At 35.6% G+C, this 12710-nt stretch overlaps 1 protein-coding gene across 6 annotated transcripts in view; it reads left to right on the top strand.

Moving 5' to 3' along the window:
• The window catches only part of ARHGAP32 (Rho GTPase activating protein 32), a 282949-nt gene that overhangs the window by 107135 nt on the left and 163104 nt on the right, over nt 1–12710 (top strand). For 5 of the 6 annotated variants that reach the window (XM_057552728.1, XM_057552730.1, XM_057552725.1 and 2 more), the window contains one exon: nt 12143–12251. The exons of the other annotated variant lie outside the window; for it this stretch is intronic. In XM_057552728.1, coding sequence (XP_057408711.1) covers nt 12147–12251 — 105 coding nt within the window. In that variant the 5' untranslated portion in view covers nt 12143–12146. The remainder of the gene's footprint in view (nt 1–12142; nt 12252–12710) is intronic. 6 annotated transcript variants of the gene reach the window in all.

Raw genomic sequence — 12710 nt, 5'->3', positions numbered from 1 at the left:
TAAACAAAATTGATAAACCAGTAGCCAGACTCATCAAGAAAAAAAGGGAGAAGATTCAAATCAACAGAATTAGAAATGATAAAGCAGAAGTAACAAGTGACACTGCAGAAATACAAAGGCTCATGAGAGATTACTAGAAGCAACTATATGCCAATAAAATGGACAACCTGGAAGAGATGGACAAATTCTTAGAAAAACACAACCTTCCAAGACTGAACCGGGAGGAAATAGAAAATACAAACAGACAGTCACAAGCACTGAAATTGAAACTGTGATTAAAAATCTTCCAACAAACAAAAGCCCAGGACCAGATGGCTTCACAGACGAATTCTATTAAACATTTAGAGAAGAGCTAAACCCTGTCCTTCTCAAACTCTTCCAAAATATAGCAGAGGGAGGAACACTCCCAAACCCATTCTACAAGGCCACCATCACCCTGATACCAAAACCAGACAAAGATGTCACAAAAAAGAAAACTACAGGCCAATATCATTGATGAACATAGATTCAGAAGTTGTCAACAAAATGCTAGCAGACAGAATCCAGCAGCACATTAAAAGGATCATACACCATAGTCAAGTGGGGTTTATCCCAGGAATGCAAGGATTCTTCAGTATACACAAATCAATCAATGTGATACACCATATTAACAAATTGAAGGATAAAAACCATATGATAATCTCAATAGATGCAGAAAAAGCTTTTGAGAAAATTCAGCACCCATTTATGATAAAAACCCTCAGAAAGTAGGCATAGAGGGAACTTACCTCAACATAATAAAGGCCATTATGACAAACTCACAACCAGCGTCATTCTCAATGGTGAAAAACAAACCATTTCCACTAAGATCAGGAACAAAACAAGGTTTTCCACTCTCACTGCTATTGTTCAACATAGTTTTGGAAGTTTTAGCCCCAACAATCAGAGACAAAAAGAAATAAAAGGAATCCAAATTGGAAAATAAGAAGTAAAAGTGTCACTGTTTGTGGATGACATGATACTATACATAGAGAATCCTAAAGATGCTACCAGAAAACTACTAGAGCTAATCAATGAATTTGGTAAAGTAGCAGGATACGAAATTAATGCACAGAAAGCTCTTGCATTCCTATACTCTAATGTTGAAATGTCTGAAAGAAATTAAGGAAATACTCGCATTTACCATTGCAATGAAAAGAATAAAATATCTAGGCATAAACCTGCCTAAGGAGGTAAAAGACTTGTATGCAGAAAACTATAAGACACTGATGAAAGAAATTAAAAATGATACAGAGAGATGGACAGATATACCATGTTCTTGGATTGGAATAATCAACGTTGTGAAGATGACTATACTACCCAAAGCAATCTACAGATTCAGTGCAATCCCTATCAAACTACCAATGGCATTTTTCACAGAATTAAACAAAAAATTTCACAATTTGTATGGAATCACAAAAGACCCTGAATAGCCAAAGCAATCTTGAGAAAGCAAAATGGAGCTGGAGGAATCAGGCTCCCTGACTTCAGGTTATACTACAGAGCTACAGTAATCAAGACAGTATGGTACTGGCACAAAAACAGAAATATAGATCAATGGAAGATGATAGGAAGCCCAGAGATAAACCCATGCACATATGGTCACCTTATCTTTGATAAAGGAGGAAAGAATGTACAATAGAGAAAAGACAGCCTCTTCAATAAGTGGTGCTGGGAAAACTGGACAGCTACATGTAAAAGAATGAAATTAGAACACTTCCTAATGCCATACATAAAATAAACTCAAAATGGATTAAAGACCTAAATGTAAGGCCAGACACTATAAAACTCTTAGAGGAAAACATAGGCAGAATACTCTATGACATAAATCACAGCAAGATCCTTTTTGACCCACCTTCTAGAGAAATGGAAGTATAAACAAATGGGACCTAATGGAACTTAAAAGCCTTTGTACAGCAAAGGAAACCATAAACAAGACGAAAAGACAACCCTCAGGATGGGATAAAATACTTGCAAAGGAATTAATGGACAAAGGATTAATCTCCAAAATATACAAGCATCTCATGCAGCTCAACATCAAAAAAACAACACAATCCAAAAATGGGCAGAAGACCTAAATAGACATGTCTCCAAAGAAGATATACAGATTGCCAACAAACACATGAAAGGATGCTCAATATCACTAATCATTAGAGAAATGCAAATCAAAACTACACTGAGGTATCACCTCACACCGGTCAGAATGGCCATCATCCAAAAATCTACAAACAATAAATGCTGGAGAGGGTGTGGAAAAAAGAGAACCCTCTTGCATTGTTGGTGGGAATGTAAATTGATACAGCCGCTATGGAGAACAGTATGGAGGTTGCTTAAGAAACTAAAAATAGAACTACCATACGACCCAGCAATCCCACTACTGGGCATATACCCTAAGAAAACCATAATTCAAAAAGAGTCATGTACCACAGTGTTCATTGCAGCACTATTTACAATAGCCAGGACATGGAAGCAACCTAAGTGTCCATCGACAGATGAATGGATAAAGAAGATGTGGCACATATATACAATGGAATATTACTCAGCCATAAAAAGAAATGAGATTGAGTATAGTGAAGGGTATGGACCTAGAGCCTGTCATACAGAGTGGAGTAAGTCAGAAAGAGAAAAAGAAATACCGTATGCTAACATATATATATGGAATCTAAAGAAAAAAAAAGGTTCTGAAGAACCTAGTGATAGGACAGGAATAAAGACGCAGACGTAGAGAATGGATTTGAGGGCACAGGGAGGGGGAAGGGTAAGTTGGGATGAAGTGAGAGAGTGGCATGGACATATATATATACACTACCAAATGTAAAATAGATGGCTAGTGGGAAGCAGCCGCATAGCACAGGGAGATCAGCTCGGTGCTTTTTGTCCACCTAGAGGGGTGGAATAGGGAGGTTGTGAGGGAGCTGCAAGAGGGAGGAGATATGGGGATATATGAATATGTATAGCTGATTCACTTTATTACTCAGCAGCAACTAACAGAAGAGTGTAAAGCAATTATACTCCAATAAAGATGTTAAAAAAATGCAAAAGTCCTAAAGGAAAGGGTTCTGAAATTCAACTACATATAATATAAAACATCTGCATTATAGAAAACAATAAGCAAGGACAAATGACAGCCTTTAAAAAATACTTGGAATTCATAATACAAATGAAGAACTAATCTCTTTAGTATATAAAGAACTAAAAAGATATAAGAAAAAGACCAAGAACCCAACAGAAAAATGGGCTACTGTATAAAAAGAATTTTTTACACTGTATTGTATTTGTCTTTCAGGTATACGTGAACATATATAAAAATGACATCTTACAAACTTGTAGCATAGTTAGTAATAGCAAAAGATTGGAAATAATTGAAGAATTCATTAGTAGGGGATTGGTTCAATAAATTATGGAATATCTACACAGTGGACTATTACACAGTTGTAAAAACAGTGAAGAAGCTCTTTATATACTGATATGGAAAGTTCTGCAGGAAATATTAGAGAACTGCACAACAGTCTGTAAACATACTTTTTATGTAAAAAGTGGGGTGGAGATGGAGGAATAAAACTGTTCTAATGTTTTATGCAAAGAGTAGCATATTTACACATTGCTTTTTTACTTTGCTTTTTGTGGATATATTCTTTAATATATATGAAAAAATTATATACGTAAATATATATATTCATAAAGTCTGGAAGAGTATATAAAGTGGGGAATTTAATGGGTAGAAATTGGGCAGACTGGAGGCAGGGAAGGGAGGAAGATTTTTCACTATATACCTTTTGATACTCTTGATTTTTGCATGATAAAGTTATACCTGCTAAGAATTATAGTATATCAGGCATTTTCAGTTGGAAATAACCAAAACTCGATTCCTCTGCCTTCAGTAAACCTCCATTCTGTTTTCACCACCAACATAGCTAACCCTGTTATTGTTAGAAGTTCAGTTTCTTTATTTTCTGGGAATTCTAAGAATATTAGATATTTGTAAGCGCTTAATAGTCTGTATAAACGAATCAGAACAGAGCTCCAGTATTTTAAGGTGCTTTATAATCTAATTTATTAATATCCTCTGAAGGTAGGAAAATATATTACTCCCTATGATGACAGGTAATAACTCTTATCATTTAGAGACACACACAGCCACCTTGTAGCTTCAGTTTTACAACTTAAACAGAGAACACCAAACTCACCAGTTTAGGTATATCTCAACGAGATGATGTTCTCTTCAGTAAAATTTAAATATATTCTTTCACAAACAGACAGACATAAATAGACTAAAACCCATTTCTCTGACAGAGAATAGGTGCCTTTCTCTGTCAAATATCACCACGTGGTCAGACCATAAGAAGACTTCCCAGTCATTCCCTATACCAATGGGGAGTAACTCACTGGCCACCAGTGTCACAGAACCATACCCAACTGGGCAAAGAACCAGAAATGAACAAAAAGCAAAGATTGGGGGATACAAGGAAAAAAGTTCTGTCGCTGCTCGGAATTCACTCCATGGATCAAGGGAAGATATCCCTGGGAGCAAGCAGTCCCTTAGGCGATGTGTCACTTGGGCTTCTCTGTGGAACTTCAACTCCGTCAAGTATGATTTTTCATGTTATGAACAAGAAGCTCATAAAATATAAAGTGAGTGTGTGTCAGAGATTCAAATAATTTTTTAATTAGGGAAGCAGTAAGATGGTAAGGCTAGTTCCTACAATTTGAAGAAAGTGTTGTCTCTCTGCTTTTTCCTTTTGATTGAAAATATCCAGGTTCAAGTCTGGAGATGTTTTACACAAAACTCTTGTAAATATAGCATTAGATTCTTCAGGTTTTATGGTTAGTAATCTTAACACTTTGTCTTTTCTGTTAGATATGCAACTATAATTAATCACTTTAAGGGTAAAATCTGTCTATAATTTTAAAAGCATAGAAGAAAATAGTCAATTAAAAAGATACTAAGTTTTTGTGGAGTTGATTCATTGTTATATGACACAAAATGTATATAAACATAATTTTTATACCTTTTATGATAATGTGTGACATTTGCCAATAAATTTTTATTTTATACTTTTTTAAGGTATAACTTGCATATAAATAAAGTCCACAGATCAGAAGAATGGAGCTTGAAGAACGTATAGAAATGTATACATTCATATACTCACAACACAGTCAAATATAAATTATTCTCAGCACCCTACAAGACCCTTGCCCCTTCTATTCATTACCTCTCCCAAAGGTAACCATTCTGACTTCTGTCACAGTAGATTAGTTTTGCCTGTCCTCTTACTTCATGTAAATAAACTACGGTATGTACTCTTCTTCCCTCCAGCTTTATTGAGATATAATTGACTTATAACATTGTGTAATTTTAAGGCTACAAAGTAATGGTTTGATACACATATATACTGGGAACAGCACGTACTCATATCTGGCTTCTGTTTCTCAACATTTATGAGATTCATCCACTTGTTGCAAGTTGCAGCAGTAATTTTTTTTTCTCTTCTGTGTAGTATTATATGGAAGATAGTACTAATTATTTATCTATTGTATTTTTGGTGGGATTTTTTTTGGTCTTAATAAATAATTGTATGATACTACTGGTATATATAAATACATTCTATTTTTGCATTTGACCTTATATTCTGTGATCTTGCTAAATTATCTTATTTATTCGGATTGTTTTTAGAGTCTGTTAGATTGTTTGCATACTGTATCATTTTCAAATAATGAGAATTTTATTTTTTCTGTTCTAATTTTTATACCTCTTATTTATTTTCCTTACCTTTTTAAATAAAACTGATTAAGAGGGACTTCCCTGGTGGCGCAGTCATTAAGAATCCGCCTGCCAATGCAGGGGACATGGGTTCGAGCCCTGGTCCGGGAAGATCCTAAATTTCGCGGAGCAACTAAGCCCGTGTGCCACAACTACTGAGCCTGCGCTCTAGAGCCCATGAGCCACAACTACTGAAGCCCACACGCCTAGATCTCGTGCTCTGCAACAAGAGAAGTCGCCGCAATGAGAAGCCTGCACACCGCAACAAAAAGTAGCCCCTGCTTGCCGCAACTATAAAAAGCCTGCGCGCAGCAACAAAGACCTAACACAGCCAAAAATAAATAAATAAATTTAACAAAAAACACCTGATTAAGATCTCAAGGACAATGTTGAATAGAAGACATTCTTGTCTTGTTCATGACCATGTTGACCATGCTTGTCAGCAGGAAAGCATCAGTTTTACCATTAAGTGTGATGCTAGGTGTGTGTGTTTGTGTGTGTTTTAATAATCCTCATCAAAACATACGTGTAGTTAAAAAATCATGAATAAGTATTAAATTTTACCTGTTGAAATTATATATGTTTTTATTCCCTTATTTTAATGATGTGGTCAGTTTATAGGGACTGATTTTAGAATATTAAATTAATTTGTATTTTGGACTGAAACTCACTTGTTCACTATCCTTTTTGCTAATATTTTGTTTAGGAGTTCTGCAACTATGTTCATGATATTGAACCATAATTTTTTTTTCTAGTAGTGTCTTTATCAGCTTGTTATGAAGGCTGTCCTGGCCTCATGGAACAGGTTGGTAGGTCTTCCTTTTAGTTTTATACTCTGGAAGAATGTATGTAAGGTTGTTATTATTTATTCCTTAAATGTTTGAAAGAATTCACCAATGAATCCATTTGGGCCTGCAGTTTTCTTACAGATTCAGTTTCTTTAATAGCTATAAGACTATTTAAATCTTTTGTTTCTTGTTTCAGTTTTGATAAGTTGTGTTCTTCAGGGAATTCGTTCATTTAAACTAAATTCTCAATATATTGGAATAGAGTTGTTGGTAGTATCTTCAGAGTCTTTTTTGTTTTTTTGAAGTATTTATATATTTATTTGGCTGCGGTGGGTCTTAGTTGCGGCACGCAGGATCTTCGTTACCACGTGCAGAATCATCTTTGCGGCGTGTGGGATCTTTAGTTTCCCATGCAAACTCTTACTTGCGGCATGTTGGAACTAGTTCCCTGACCAGGGATTGAACTAGGGCCCCCTGCATTGGGAGCGCAGTGTCTTAGCCACTGGATCACCAGGGAAGTCCCTCTCAGAATCTTTTTTAATGTCGGCAGGCTTCTAGTTATATCTCCATTTTCATTCTTTATATTTGTGTTCCTTGTTTTTTTCTCAATGTTTCTTCCTAGGCGTTGTCCATTTTATTAATCTCCCAAAGAATCAACTTCTGACTTTGATTTCTTCTATTATACACCTGCTTTCTATTTCATTGATTTCTTTATTATATTTTTTTTCTTTCTTTTTTGAATTAATTTTCTGTTCTTTTTCTAGATTTTTATGAAGCATAAATCATTTATTTTTCAACTTGTCTTATTTCAGATAATATACATTTAGAGATGTGAATTTTGCTCTGTTTCAGTTGTATTCTACACACTTTAATGTGTTTATTTTTGTTTTTCAGATCAAAATATTTTCTAATTTCTATTGTGATTTTGTGTATTTGACTCATGAGTTATTCAGAATTTTGTTGCTTAATTTCCAAACATTTGGGAGAATTTTTAGTTATCTTTCAGTAATTGATTTTTAAAAATATTTATTTATTTATTTTTGGTTGCGTTGGGTCTTTGTTGCTGCACGCAAGCTTTCTCTAGTTGCGGAGAGCAGGGGCTACTCTTTGTTGTGGTGCGCAGGCTTCTCATTATGGTGGCTTCTCTTGTTTTGGAGCATGGGCTATAGGCGTGCAGGCTTCAGTAGTTGTGGCTCACGGGCTGTAGAGGGCAGGCTCAGTAGTTGTGGTGCACGGGTTTAGTTGCTCCACGGCATGTGGGATCTTCCGGGACCAGGGCTCGAACCCATGTCCCCTGCATTGGCAGGCAGATTCTTAACCACTGTGCCACCAGGGAAGTCCCTTTCAGTAATTGATTTTTAGTGTAATTCTATGGTGGTCACAAAACAGTTCATTCATGATTTAAATTTTTTGTATTTGTTGCTACCACTTCATGGTCTAGCATGTGGTCTTTTTGTAAATATTTCATATACAGTTGTAAAGAACGTATATTATGTAGTTGTTGGGTTTAATGTTCTAGTTCAGGTTGGAAAATTGGGTTGTTCAAATCTCCTATATACTTACATTTTTTTCTTTTCGCTAACTTATTCTATCAGTTACTGAGAAACGTTTGTTAAAATCTACAGCTGTAAGGTGGATATAGCTATTTTCCTTTTAGTTCTTTCAGATTTTGCCTTATGTATTTTGAAGCTGTGTTATTTGTTGCATATGGATTTTATTATTTACTCTGTTGATTTGACACTTTTATCATCATGAAATGTCCCCCTTTACCTATTTTTAATTAGAATTTTTAGTCCATTTACTTTTTTATTGAGATATAATTTACATGCCATAAAATTCACTCTTTTAAAGTATACAATTATGTGGTTGTTAGTATATTTTCAAACTTGCACAAATACCACCACTACCTAATTCTTGAACATTTCAGAAAGAAATCTCTTATTCATTGGTAACAACTCTCCATTTGGTCCTCCCTCAAGCCCCTGGTAATCACCAGTATACTTCCTGTCTCTGAATTTGATTATTCTAGACATTTTGTATATATGGAATCACACAATATGTGGTCTTTTGTGTCTGACTTCTTTCATTAAGCATAATGCTTTTACTTTTCATCCATGTGGTAACATGGATTAGCACTTCATTCTTTTTTTAATGGCCAAATATTATTTTATTGTATGGATCTGGTAAATATTTTGGTTCATTTTTCAGTTGATGCTTGTTTCTACTTTTTGGCTATTATGAATAATATTGGTATGCATATTCATGTAAAAGTTCTTGGTGGACATATGCTTTTATTTCTCTTGGTTAAATACGTAGGAGTGGAATTGATGGCTCATACAGTTTTTCTATGTTTAACATCTTGAGAAACTGCCAAATTGTTTTCTATAGTGACTGTACCATTTAAATTCCTACCAGTAATGAATGAGGGTTACAGTTTCTACACATGCTTGCTAACTAGTCCAGTCATGTTAAAAATTGTTAATAATATCCTTGGACTGAAGTTTACCATCTTGATATTTATTTATTTGCCTTGTTTATTCTTTGTGCTTTTATTCTTCCTTTACTGCTTTCTTTGGGATTAATCAAGTATGTTTTATTTTTCAAAATTTTCTCCTCTATTAGCTTTTTAGTTGTACATTTATTATTCTTTTAGTGGTTACCATAGGGATTGTAACATATATCTTTGGAATGTTGCATTCTTCTCTAAAATAGGACTTATTTCACTTCCCAACCAGTAGAGGATTCCTAAATTGTTTGGCTGCATGTACCCCTCCTATCCTTTGTGCATTTTTATGTCTATTATAAACCTTGTAGAACATTATTATTGTGTTTACATCCATTTTTACATCAATATTTACTTATGTTTCCCCACTTTTTGTGCTCATCATGCATTTCTGTAGATCTGGATCAGTTTCTTTTGGTCAGAAGAACTCTACTATTTCTTTTATTGAAAGTCTTCTGATAATAAATTCTTTTAGCTTTTGTTTGAAAATAAGTTATTTTACCTGATTTATTAGTGGATAGTTTTGTGAGGCAGAGGGTTTTATGTTGGCAATATTTTCCCTTTTACTGTGCTGAAGATTTACCCTATTATCTTCTCATTTCCATTGAAATGTCCTCACATTGTTATCATTGCTCCTTTGAAGTCAATTTGTCTTTTATTTTCTGGCTGCTTTTAAGAATTTCTCTTAGTAATTTTTTTTTTTTTTTTTAGCAGTTTGAGTGTAATATAAGTGTTTATTTTTTTTAATCCTGCTTGAGATTTGTAAGATTTATTTGATCTGTAGTTTGATGACTGTCATCAGTTTTGAAAATTTTTCAGCCTTTATTTTTATTTTTTAAAGATTTATTTATTGATTGATCGCTATGTTGGGTCTTCGTTTCTGCGCGAGGGCTTTCTCTAGTTGTGGCAAGTGGGGGCCACTCTTCATCATGGTGCGCGGCCCTCTCACTGTCATGGCCTCTCTTGTTGCGGAGCACAGGCTCCAGACGCGCAGGCTTAGTAGTTGTGTCACACGGGCCCAGTTGCTTCGCGGCATGTGGGATCTTCCCAGACCAGGGCTCGAACCCGTGTCCCCTGCATTGGCAGGCAGATTCTCAACCACTGCGCCACCAGGGAAGCCCCTCAGCCTTTATTTTTAAAACATTGCTTTTGTTTCTTTTTTAAATTCATGTGTCTTATCTCTGAGTTGTGAATTTAGACATATTTGAGGCCTTTTTCGCGTATTTTATGCTGTTTCGTGTATTTCTGTCACTTTTTTCTTAATGTGCTTCCATGTGGATATTTTATACTGAACTGTCTTCCAGTTCACTAATCCTCTCTTTAGTCATGTTCATTGTTCTATTAAACTGACCCAGTGAGTTCTTAATTTCAGATATGGTATTTTTCAGTTGTAGGATGAACGTTTTGTTGTTTTTCATAGATTACAATTTTCTGTTGGAATTCTTCATCTTTTCATCTATTTCTTTCATTTTATTGAACATTAATCATAAATGTTTTTGGCAACTTGATAAAAATGTAGCTGAAGTTTTCTTATCAAGTTGTATATTACTCTTCTCCCTCTGCTTTGTCCTAGGCAAGTAATTGTTTGTAATTCATCTCATCTTGGAGATTCCTGTTTTACGTTACAATTTAGGCTAGTTGGTTGCCTGGAGACCTCAGTTTTCTGATGGATCCAAAAAAAAGTTATGATTTCATAGATTATCTGCTTTTTCCTCTTGTTAGGCTGGGAGCGATGCTCTTTACAGCTTTCTGCATTGGAAACAGAAGCCAGAAATGCATGATAGCAATTTTAAAGTCCTTTTCTGATAATTCTAAAATCTGAATGAAATGTGAGGCTTTTTCTGTTTTGACAATTTATTCCCAATGTTTATTCATTTGTTCCTGTTTCTTCTTCTTCTTCTTATTAATTTTGGAGGCAGTCCTTATCATGTTTATTGGATGCCACACAAGGTGGATGAGAAATTTGCAGAGGGTCTATAGGATGTTATTTTCCCTGAGGACAGTTAATTTTTCTCCTGGCAGTTCTGATCATGTCAAGCCTTGATTTTAAGCTCTGTTAGAGCTTGTTTATTGCTATTTTGACCTTACTCCCAAGGCATGACTTTTCTGGAGTCTCAGTTGAGAGCCCAGCGTTTTTCTTTTCAGTACTCCTCTGTCTTGGCAGTGCTTGCCTGCCAATCGCCATCTCCTCAGCATGGCTGGGCTGTTTAAATATCTGCTTGGCTTTTTGTTGCCCATCTGCTGTTTTTTGATAGGTTTCTTTGCATCTTGTCCTATATACTTATGTAAGCTTAGGAATCAGTTAACAATTTGAGGGGAATTTTCATGTGGATTTTTAGGCTCCTTCTATATAGGTCTTTTGGGAGGCATTTTTCACTCTGGAGCCTCCTCTGCTTTGGCAACCCCAGTCTCCAGGCTCTGCCTCCTCAGCCCAGTTAAGGTACAGCAGTGTGCTTGGGCTCTATTTCCCATCGTTGGTCTAGAAAATCTCTTATACCAAAGAATGATTAAATGTGGAATTTGCTTCATGGGCTCCCCTGCTCTCCAAGGATGTAGCCCCAGAAATCCTACCTGTAAAGCTTGCTTTCCTGTGCCTTCAGGCAAGTAGTTTTATATGTTTTTTTCAGCATTCATAGTTGTTCTCCTTGAGAATGCTCGTTCAATACACTGTGTTCCATAAATTGGAACCAGAAGTGCCATATCTCTTTTCTCATTTTGCATGTTCGCTAATGCTTAGCAGAGTTCTATAAATATTGATGGCTGTTGCAAATCTTTTCAAGGTTCCAACTGTGTTGAACAGATAAAATCAGTACTTATATAATAATTACCATAGACAATAAAGGATAACTAGTTATAAACCTTAGTTTTATCTCCTGGAATAAAAGCAGGTGTTGGTACATCAGGAAAGAGCTCTGAAAGCAGAGCAGAAATGGAGAGCCAATACTAGCCACTAAAGCTCTTTTAACTGAACTTCAAATCTGGTATGATTATCTGTTCTTTGAATTGTGGTCATTGGAAAGCTTTCCTAGAAACAGGAGCTCTTATCACAGTCTTTCATGTTTTGATCTCTAGGAAGATGAAGTCCTCAGTACATTCTGAAGAGGATGATTTTGTTCCAGAACTACACAGAAACGTTCACCCTCGAGAGCGGCCTGATTGGGAAGAAACACTTAGTGCAATGGTAAATCAGTTTTATGCATATGTATGTATGTGTATTTTACTTACATTAAGAAAAGGAACTGAGGAAGCATTACTCACATAAAAAATTTTTTTGTCGTTTGTTGCTTTGCTCATTTGTTCAGGAAATATCTGTTGAGCGAATTATCTATTCAAGGCACTGTTTTAGACTCTCTGGGCAGAGCTGTGAATAAAACACACACATTTCCTGCCTTTGTAGCTTATATTTTAATGAGGTAGGAGGAGAAGCAAATAATTAAATATATAATCTGTCATGTGGTGGTATGTGCCATTGTAGAAAATTAATGCGGAGTGGTGGGGTTACAGAGTGGGAGGAGAGAGTGTGAAAGAATAGTTGCTAGTTATATAGGATGGGCACAGATGGCCTCTGGGAGAAGTTGAGATTTGAGCAGACACCAGAGGGATGTGAGGGAGTGTGTTTATCTGGGAACCGATCATTTTA

This window comes from Balaenoptera acutorostrata, chromosome 9 (assembly GCF_949987535.1).
Source record: "Balaenoptera acutorostrata chromosome 9, mBalAcu1.1, whole genome shotgun sequence".
Taxonomy (NCBI): Eukaryota; Metazoa; Chordata; class Mammalia; order Artiodactyla; family Balaenopteridae; genus Balaenoptera; species Balaenoptera acutorostrata.
This window is presented reverse-complemented; position numbering and strand designations above follow the sequence as displayed.